Source organism: Myotis davidii, unplaced genomic scaffold (assembly GCF_000327345.1).
Source record: "Myotis davidii unplaced genomic scaffold, ASM32734v1 scaffold199, whole genome shotgun sequence".
NCBI classification, from domain to species: Eukaryota; Metazoa; Chordata; class Mammalia; order Chiroptera; family Vespertilionidae; genus Myotis; species Myotis davidii.
Genome location: NW_006290680.1, coordinates 2337537 through 2348348, shown reverse-complemented (window position 1 = coordinate 2348348; position 10812 = coordinate 2337537). Strand labels below are relative to the sequence as shown.

At 51.0% G+C, this 10812-nt stretch overlaps 1 protein-coding gene across 1 annotated transcript in view; it reads left to right on the top strand.

Moving 5' to 3' along the window:
• Window positions 1–10812, top strand: part of PTPRT (protein tyrosine phosphatase, receptor type T) — a 720009-nt gene that overhangs the window by 665156 nt on the left and 44041 nt on the right. Inside the window, exon 19 of the mRNA XM_015563947.1 lies at window positions 3662–3738. Within this exon, the coding sequence (XP_015419433.1) occupies window positions 3662–3738 (77 nt within the window). The remainder of the gene's footprint in view (window positions 1–3661; window positions 3739–10812) is intronic.

Here is a 10812-nt window from a genome sequence, read left to right as displayed (position 1 = left end):
GGACGCCCTGCCGACCCCAGGGAATGGTTACTTGCATCCAAGTATGGCGTGGCGAGCCCTCTGTCATCTAGCCCTGCCACCTCCTCCGTCTCCTCTCCTACTGCTAATCCCTTCACACTCTGCATTTACAAGACAGGAACTCCTCAGCTCACAGTGTGCCTGCTTTTTCAGGAGCTCTGCCTTCCCCCTTGCAGGTCCCTCTGATGGCAAGACCTTCCTCATTGTCCACTGGACAGTCTTACTCACTTTTAATTCCTCATTCATATATTGCTCCACAAAGCCCTCTATTCTCTATTTTTAGATCTTGAGGTTTCACTTCTAAGTGCAGTCTGTCCCCTTATGCTTGATACTCCTTATGCTTGAGCATCACTTCCATAACACTTTCTGAATCCCCTCAACAAGCCTGCACATAGTAGGTGCTCAATGAATGAAGGTTGGCAAACCCCATCATCTGGCAGTTAGAGGCAACGTTCATCTTTAATAATATTGAACGAAGTACGTTTGTTTCCTTTTGTTTTTGTTTTTAATAGCTTTGGCTTTCAGATTTTAAGTTCCATTATATATTAAAGAAAATTACCTTTCAACATTTTATACCAGAATCTCTGTTCCCAGTGCTGTAGACCCCTGGAGCATAACTCAGTAAGTAAAGGAGATTTTTGAATCGATAAGTCATTAGTGAGACCAATGAGTGAAAACACAATATGCATTTTCACTTTTTTAAGGCTTACAGATTTTGTAGCCTCTGGTGACAAAGCTTAACAGCCCGAGCTTAGAGTTCGATGCTGGGCCCTATGTGACCCCTGCTGGGTGGGTTGTCCTGCAGGAAGTTCCCCTCTCTGGGCTAGAATACTGAGGGGTTGGGGACCAAGCACTTGCACGGACTCCAGGAGTGGGGCCTGGGAGATGTAAAGAGTCCAGGGACTACACATCGTGTGGACGGAACCAGGTCCAGGGTCAGACAGGCCTGGGATAGAATCTCAGCCCTGCTACTTACAAACTGTGTAACAAGGGAAACTTGCTTAATCTCTCTGAGCCTCAATTTCTGCATCTGTGAAACGGAATGAATAATAACACTACATCAGAATGGTATTATTACAATAACCTATTCAGCTATTTGGGGGAATAAATGATGGATTAAGGTCATGGATGTGAAGTCTCTGGTACCTGTCATTACCTCCATAAAGGTTAGCTTCAGACTCCTTCACACCCCACTCCCCCAGCCACCCAAAGGAGTGACTTAGACCTCCCACCTATTCCCTTACTAGCTCCCACTGGAACTCTTCCCCATGATGAGTAAAAAGGCAGCATCCAGGCTTGGCCAGCATGGCTCAGTGGTTGAGCATCGACCAAAGAACCAGGAGGTCACAGTTCAATTCCTGGTCAAGGGCACATGCCTGGGTTATGGGCACAATCCCCAGTGTGTGGCATGCAGGAGGCAGCCAATCAATGATTCTCTCATCATTAATGTTCTATCTGTCTTACCCTCTCCCTTCCTCTCTCTAAAATCAATAAAAATATAGTATTTTTTTTGAAGTGGCATCCAGTATATCTCAGTGCCTAGCACCCTGCTGGCACATGGCAGATGCTGAATGAATAGTGTTTTAATTAATGAATTAGTTAGTGAATTAATGGCTAGGGCGTGGTATGCTGCCCAGTCCTGGGCCTGTGTGTTCATCCTGGGACCCATTCCGTGCCTGCTCCCGCTCACTTTTTGCTTAGAGAGAGCTGACTCTGCAGGTTGCATTTCTCAGTCTCTGGGTGGCTGGCTTCTGTCTGGGTTTGGCCAATGGCAGGTACCGGTGGGAGATTGGAATGTGGGAGAAAGGAAGAGGCCGGGGAGGAGTATTTCTCCCCGTCTGTCCCAACCACAGGCTCCAACTTTTCTACAGCTTTCACCAAAGAAGCCACTGCAGCTACGGTCCCCACAGGTGCCCCAGCCCCGGAGCTCCAGGACCTCCACCTCCTCCCTCTGCCCCACGGTCCCTCAGGAGGCATGCCTAAGGAGACACCATACTGGCCTCTGAGTTTCTTCACCTTCTTCTATTTGGCTTTTCAACGTGTCCATCACCCAGGTGACCACGTCTCTATCGTTAATTCCTTCTGCTCTGGACACTTGAAGTGGTTTCTCATATCCACATAGACCCCTCTTTGGAGTCTGGAGGACCTGGACCTAGAGTTGAGAGGACCCTGCTCTTCCAAGCTCCATCTCCCCCTGCCCATGGCCAGTGAGTCCTTGTGAGCCTCAGTTTCCTTGTTTGTATCATGGGCTAACAGCACCCATCCTGCTTCTCTCCCAGCATCACTGTCAGGGTCCAGTGAGGTCATCCATTCATACAGTCACCGAGCACCATGAGGACCTGCCGCATGGGGCCCTGGGGATGCTCAAAGCTCTGCCACCCACTGATGTGGAACCCTAGCCCTGCCCTAGAGTCATGTCCAGTCATTCAGGGACCTGCACAGTGACCTGGGCAGCCAGCTGAGCCCCTCCTCCCAGCCAGACCCAGCCAGGGCGGTCTGATTGCATGTGTCTGTGTCTATAGCGGAGCTCACTTTACTTAATTGTAAAAGATTCGTCTGATTCTTCTGCTGTACTTGTTTTTTTTAATGGTTTTTATTTGGTGTTATTTGAAGCCAGCGTGCCATCGACCAAAGCCTGCAAATCTTGTTTATGCCTAGATTGTGTTTGGAATGGTATGCTCTGTGACACGGTTTTCAGTTATTGATGACCTCTTTTATAATGATTTAGTCAGCTCCGCTCGAATGATAGTATTGATAGCAGTATGTGGCCGACAATCTATTTGCAGCAATACTCCAAGAGGCAAAAGAAAAGCAATTTGTGCCCAAGTGGAAAATAGGTAAATTTGCTGTTTTTAAACAAGCATGAAAATGAAGCGCATTAATCCCCATCCACACATCTCGCTTCCCGAGACTTTTCATGTAGTCTCCCTTGCACTGTCTATGGAGAAGGTATTTCCATCCCCATCTTACCTAATAATAGACAAACATGTAAATTGACCGTACCTTCACTATGCTAACCAGCCAATCAGGCGTGTATGCAAATTAACCTAACAAAGATGGTGGTTAATTTGCATATGTAGGCTCCAAGTGGTGGAGCGAAGCCTGACAGCCCCGGGGCCTGCGGAGCAGCAGAAGCCTCAAGGTCTTGGGGCCGGCAGAGCAGCAGAAGCCTCATGGCCCTGGGGCCGGCTCCAGCTGGAGCCCGGCCAGAGTGAAGGCCTGGGTGCCGGGTGCCGGTGGAAAACTGGTGCTAGCAGCCAGGGGAAAAGAAGGCCTATTGCATGAATCTCTTCGTGCAACAGGCCTCTAGTTTTAAGATAAAATCACTAAGACTCACCTAGGTGGTAATGACAAAGCCATCAGGACGATAGGTGGGAAAAAGAGAAGATACAGGTCCTCTTTAGGGCATAGTAATCTCCCCAGGCCTCAGCTTCCTCATCTGTAAATGAGGACAATAACTGAGGGTAGCTGGTGGGTTACATGAGAAGTTTTGTGCAAAAGTCTCATGATGTCAAGTGTGCAGTAATTAACAAAAGTGGCTCTAACAGAGGGCAGGGCTGGCTCCTCACCTGATGGTGTCTTTTCATTCATTCTCTTATTTGTTCTCTCTCTCTCTCCCCCTCCCCCCCGAACCCCCCTGCAGATGACCATTCCCGAGTGAGGCTGCTGGTGCTGGATGGAGATCCACACTCCGACTACATCAACGCCAACTACATTGATGTGAGTGCTTTTGTGGGCTGGGCAGCCAGGGGCTGGGGTTGACTACCGTAGGCTCAAAATCTGTGGCTGTCCCCTGACTCTCCCCCAGAGGTGGCCTTCCCAGAACATGTCCAGAGCCGCCTGGCTCCTCCCTGCTTTGTGAAATTAGCGTGACCCATGTTAACTCTCCACCTAAAGCTGCCTACCTTCAGGCGGGCTGGAGTAGCCTGCTCTGTGGGCCCCCAGGACAAAGGCCAGTCTTGTTTGTTCACCACTGACTCATTTGTATGCATGTCTGTTTATCCATTCATTCATCCATTCATTCATTTGAAGGTACAGCCATTTAGACAACGAGAATTTAAAAGTGCCTACTGTGTGCTGGAGGCTATGGGAACCATAAAGCTTAAGATGCCATGGTCCTACCCTCTAAAACCTTAGCAGGAAGATAAGCTGTGCCCATCAATCATTTCAGAACGAGCTAGAAAGTGGTTGAGTCTTAAGTTCAGATAAAATGCTACAGGGGTTCAGAGGTGGGGGGGAATTGCTTCTTCCATCAGGAATGCAAAATGTGGTGTGAACCAAAGCTTCAAGCACCGGTAGCATTGGAAAGCAAAGAGGAGGAAGATGGTCCCTGGTTGGAGAGAACAGCCGAGCTGAGATGCAGCAGCTGGAGTGTGGATATGCCCCTGCTCAGTTCGAGGGGAGCAGACTCCGAAATGGAAGAAGTGGGAAATATGGTTGGAGCTAGGCCATGGGCGGTCTAGGGCCAACCTTAGGAATCGGGCTTTATCCTGCAGGCAAGAAACCGCAATGGAAAGGCTTTGATCCAGGAGGTGACCAGTCAGAGCTGAGCTTTGGGATGACTGGCGTATTCCAGGGGTGAGAGAGATCAGAGGCTGGGATCAGGACACCGAATAGGAAAGGGGCGCTTCAGTGTCCAGAGACTATTGAGGAGGGAACTAATACAATCAGGGCCAAGACAGGCGCCCAGGGAGTGGGAAAGGGAGCAAAGGGGGGTATGACCTCGGGGCCAGGTGGACACCCAGGGTGACTGGTTCCAGCCAGGCTTCTCAGTACCTCAGCTGGCAGCCAAGGGCCTTGGTGAAGGGCTCAGAGAGCCACCGGGGTTCCTCGGACTCGCAAGTGTTTTATAGATCAGCTAGAAAATGCTTTCAAACCAGATGACTTGTTAATTCTACAAGCATTAGCTTTGTGTTGCTCATTTGCCTGTTGCCCTTCGATCTATTGCTTGTGCTTCCTTGTTTTGCTTTATATTGTTGGTATGAGTGTGTGTCTGTCTGTATGAGTGTGTGTCTCTCTATGTGAATGTGTGTGTCTGTGTATCTGTGTGTGTGCATATGAGAGAGAGAGAGAGAGAGAGAGAGAGAAAGATATGCAGGAAAAGAAGTGAGCTTGACCCCTGCATGGCAAGCACTAAAGGGAGATTGGAGGGTGAAGAGGAGAAGCCAGCCTATGTCTTCTCCTCTTTCTCAGCCTTGGGTGACAGCTCCAGCAGTGGCTGCGTCCTGCCATGGCCCCAGCTCCTGTCAGTCAGGCTGCCACAGGCCTGGCCTCCACAGGTGTCCAAGCTCCTGGGCCCTGGCAGCATGTGTCTCCCACTGTCTGCTCGTTCTAGGGGTGGTCGCAGCCTCCCACTGTTGCTGACCTCTGGTTGCCCCACTGTTCCCTGTTTGGCTCCTCAGCTCCTTTATCACCTGTGTGACCAACTCCCTACATTGAATTCCTCGACCCTGGCTAACAGAGGCCCCACAGGTTGTCAGAAACTGGGGCTGGAGCTTTAGTCCCAATAGACATGGTCTCGGCCACCTTGGCCCTTCCAGGAAAGCGCACAGGAGATGGCAGCTCTGAACAGTCATCTCCAGCCTGTGTGTGAGTGTGTCTGTGTCTACTCTGCACCTGAGCACTCAGCCTTTCCCGCGCATTAGGGTTCATTCCCTGAGCACTGAGCCGATCCTCCACAGGGCGCTGGGAACACAGACCTTAAAAGGGACTCAAGTCTGATGAGGGAGTCAGATTAGAAAAGAGACCCGCACAGAGCAGGGCCTATGGAGGCACAAAGGAAAATCAGTGAGGCCTTCCTGGAGGAGGAAACACAGTGCTGCCTTATCTGTGAGTAAAAGTCAGCCAGGCAAGAAGGGCTGACAGCAACCTAAGAATTACTCATCACCTCCTCTGTTTCCGCATGACCTGAACTAGCACCACAACCTCACAAAGTAATTTCCAGGAGAGTAAGCTGAGGCTTCTGGGTCATGCAACTTCCTCAGGATCACACTGCTAGGAGGTGAGGGAGGAGGGAGCAGGAGTCTGAGTCAGGGGTGCCTCCCCCTCCACACCCTGCAGGCTTTAGTAACAACAGAAAGGCAATGACAAGAGCCAGAGGTGCTACATGAGTCGCTCCTGAGCCCTGTGGTGGGTGGTTTAAGTGAGTCAGTTTATTGGGACCTCTCAATAGCTCGCCAAGGTAGGCAGCCACCCCATTCTCCAGATAGGAAAGCAGAGATTGCAAAGCTTGTCCAAGGCCATGCAGCTGGTCAGCAGCAGGACTAGGCAAGGAACCAGACCCGAATGGCTCCAAGTCCAGGGCTCTTCCCACTGCCCCTCCTGTGTGTGCTGAACCAGACTGAGTCGGTCCTTTCCATTTCCCCTTGACCTTGTCTGCAGTTGAGTGGATGTGTTAGCCTCAAGGGCCATGGCCCATGTGGGGTCTTGTCTGCAGTTGAGTGGATGTGTTAGCCTTGAGGGCCATGGCCCATGTGGGGTCTGCAGGCCTGAGTCATGTGAGTGGTAACCTCCAGCAGAAATCACTTTTCCAGATAGACACTCCATCCAAAGTCAGGTGAGCATCTGACTGTAGTTAGAGCCAAAGTGCACTTTGGTGGTTATAGGCAACAAATGAAATTGTTGTAAAGGGAAGCAAATCTCTGCAGTGTCAATACTAATAGCATCTCCCATTTCTCCCAGACCCTGTCATTGCAATGCATTCTGTAGGCCAGGAAGAAAAGCAGCCAGGGCTGAGGTTAAGAGCCTTGCTGAAGGTCACACAGCTAGAATCCATTCTCTGCCTGCCCAGGACACACCACTGCCCTCTCCCTCCCTAAGGAGCAGGGTGTGCAGACAGCCAGGCAGCCTCTGCGAGATGCTGTCTTAATATGTGCTGCTGGGCTCTGTGCGGGTCTCAGTGTTAAAGTCAAGGGCTCACAGACCAAAGTCATGAATTCAGCCCTCATAGGGCCCATTGGACCCCGGCAGTTCTGCTTACTAGTGTTCTGTCTAGGGTAAATTATTACTTGTTCTGATATCTATAACATGGGATAGTCATGTCCCTCCACAAGAACATGATAATTCATGTAAGGTGTCTGTCTGTCAGGGTCCCCCTGGGAAACAGAGGTTCACTCAAAGGAGAGGTTAATAAGGGTGGAACAGGATTGAGGGGGACCCACTGGGTGGGGTGTAGTGTCCCCAAGGCCAGAGGCCAGAAAAGTCCCGTTCACTGTGAACCTGCTATACACTCCAGCAAAGCTAAACCTCCTAGGGTTTCTGTGGGTATTCCTGCCAAGTCGATACTCTAGACCAGCGGTCGCCAACCGGTGGTCCGTGGATCACTGGTGGCCCAGTGAGGTCCAAAAGGTTGGCAATCGCTGCTCAAGACCGCTCTCTTGTCCTCGCCTCTCTGTCCTGGTCTCCACTCCAGCCAAATCCTCCCAGTTCTCCCAATGCCCGCACTAGGACCACTTATCCACAATGGGATCTGGACAATCCATTAAACCGACTCAATATGGACAATGAGCAGAATGGGCTGGCCCTCTCTGTGCCTCCGGAGGCCAGGGTTCTGCTGCAGCCGGAACCATCCCGCTGGCCGCGATGTTTGCACACCTGAGAATGTGCTGGCCACTTGAATCTGTTATAAATTACCTGCCTGGAAGTGAGTATCATATCTGGGTCCCCAGCAAGTAACAGATGCACGAGTGCAGAGTGAGATGAATGTGTTTTGGATGCAAACCTCTTTCCCATTGCTCACAGACAGATGCAGGCCGGCCCGGTGCTGGTTGGCAGGCGGTCTGCGTGCTGTATAGGTGGGGCTTCAATGAACTCCAAGTTCTTTTAAGGCTAGGAAGTCTTCTGTCCAGCTCTCGGCAGGTCCCCAGAGGAGCCCCCGTGGAGCAGTTCATTTCCTTTCATCAGCACTACTGGAGTCTCGCTCGTGGTTAGAATGTTTTCTCTTTGGGGACCGTATGGGTTCTTGGAGGCCAGGCAGCATCTCTCTGCTCACACGCAGCATGGGAAGGCACGCACTCACTGTGCATTTATCAAGGCTGGTGGCCCAGGCAGACCCTCTGGGCTGGCACAGCCGTGAGCAAAGCCGGACACAGCCCTGCCCATTGGCGCTCTCATTCCACGGGGGAAACAGACAATAAGGATGTCAATAAACACAGAACATTGTGCCGTGTGGTGATACGTGCTCTGAAAAGAAGGAAAGTAGAGACAGCAGAAAGAGGCTGACAGGATGGGCAGGAAGGCTTCTCTGGGGAGGTGATGGGCAGCCAGCAGAAGCCTGGGTGAGAGAGAGAGCAAGTGCTCAGCTGTTTGGGGACAGACACAGCAGGCACAGGGCATGGCCATTGCTAAGGCCTCCAGATAGAAACGTGATTGTTCTGAAGAAGAGCAAGACAGCCGGTGAGCCCAGGGGCAGCGGCAGGAAAACCGGGGGTATGGCTACGGGGATGAAACGGGAATAGCAGTGATGCTGAGATGCCCAAGCTGGGCTTACCAGGCCGCCTCAGAGGACACTTCCCTGCCTTCTTAGCTAAATCAGTTCCCCATGGGAACTCCACAAGCCCCACCCCTTCCCCTACCCCAGTGTGTTGCTGCCGGTAAGCTGCTCAGAAGCAGAGTCCACCTCCATCTGGCTCACTGTTGTATTTCCAGGGCCTTGTCCATGGTAGTAGGTGCTCAGTTAACACCTGTTGACTGAATATCGAATGACCGAGAGGACAAATGAGTGAACACACTAGGAACCCAAGTCACCTAACCCCACAATGGTAACGTGAATTTCTTGCTCAGAATTTATCCCATCGACTTTCAAGCGCATCAGGGTCTTCTGCGTCAGTTTCCGCCACGGGGTCTTTTGTCTTCTGGCTGGTGCATCCAGTAGAGTGACCAACCTCACCTCAGAGACATTCATGCCTGTATGCCACCAACCAGCCTTGGCTGAAAACTGCACCCGGCTCTGGTGGCCTGTCCCATGGCCCGGGGGAGGAGGGGGGGAGCACAGAAAGCGTAACGCAGTGCATGTTGGGAGTGTGGTAACTGGGCACATACAGAGCCCTGCAGGGCCTCTCAGGAGGCGGGAGGTCTCATTTGAAGTGCAGTGTGGGAAGCTGGGACACAGGCAGGAGGGGCTGTGGAAGGGGACAGAGAGGGGCAAGAGGAAGTGAAGCCGGGGACGAGGATGGAGACAGATGACTAGTCCCAGGCAAAGGCATTTGGACATTACTGTGCAGGCAGTGGGAGCCGCTGCAGCTTTTCTGTGGGAAGTAATCTAATCAGATGCGCATTGGGAATTCACTCTGGCGGGAAGCAGATGGGCTGTGGGGCCAGACTGGAGGCAGGGAGGCCAGCAAGAGGCTGGTGCCATGGCTCAGGTCAGGGAGGATGAGGACTATAAGAAGTAAGAAGAAGGTAGACTGAGAAACCACATCTTTCCACACTCTCAGGTACTATTTTCCATTCCCAAACCTACTCAAGAACACTCCTAGAGTTGAGTTCTCCCTGTGAGCCTGGGAAACTCTGTCCACCTTGACTTGGAGGGAGAGATAGCTCTTTGCACCTGTCACCTGCCTTCCTACCTCTCATGTCCCAAGAAGAGGCCAGTCCCTGCATTAATAGGCAGAGCAGAACAGAGGGGAGGGGAGGAGGGCTTACCAGCTCAGGGCCTCCCTAGGGGCCAACACTGACTTTTAGTTGTGATAGACACTCGATAAATGTTTGCACACAAACTATAAAATAACAACAGTAACAAAGACCTCTATGTTAAATCTTAGAATAGTGCCTGGCACAGAGGAACTGTTGTCTATTAAGTCATTTCATCCTAACAGCAACACTATAATGTAAATGCTGTTATCTCCACTGAACGGCAAAAAAATCAGCTGAGGCCCAAGGAGGCTAAGTAACTTGCCCCAGACCACACAGCGTGGACGGGACACAGCCGGGATTCAAACCCAGGCAGTTAGGTCCAGGGTCTGTGTGCATAATCACAGCGCTGTGCTACCTCCTCGCTGTCCTCTCAGCAGCTTGTTTGTTGGGCATTGCTCAGAGTTTCATGCTGTACTGGGCTCTGTGGGATTCTTTTTTTCACTTAGGAGGCAGTGTTTGTCCTCAAGAAGCTGCCAGCCTCGCTAAGAAGATAGTCCCACTCAAACACAGACGTAAGAAGGGGCCGTGATTACTGGTGGTCAGTCCCACAGTTCTGGTCATGACATTGGCCTTGGGTTGTACTGACGGTCAACCCAAGCATTACCAGTGATTAGAAGGCCCTAAGTAAATATTTATGGAGCAGGTGGAAGACAGGTAGAGAAATGCGGAGGACTCAGAAACTAGTCTTTGGATCAGAAAGCAGATCCAGAACCTCAACGATGCCGCGTCTATTTCACCATAAGCCACACAGATGGCAAGTCTGGCTCAGTCCTGAAGAAGGCGGTCTTGAGGCAGCTCCTCTTCCTCAGCAGGACAGAAAGTCTGGCCACCAAAGCTTAAGACAGAAATAGGTGTTCATCAAACTGTAGGAATCTGCATCTCCTGAGATGGCTATCCGTAAGGGAAAGTGGTCTTCAGGACTGTCAACAGCCTCTCCACCAGCAGACTCCATAATTCACATGTGTGTTTTCTTAAATTTATTCATTCACTAACTCGTTTATTCAGTCAATAAATGCTAATTACATTCAGTGCTATGTGCTAAATGCAGATCTGCCTCCGAGACTTGAACTTTTCCCCAATATGATACGCTTCTTTTCTGTAAAAGAGAGAGGATCCTCCATGTGTGCCATGTCCAGGCCAAAGAGAAAGTCATCTTCAACC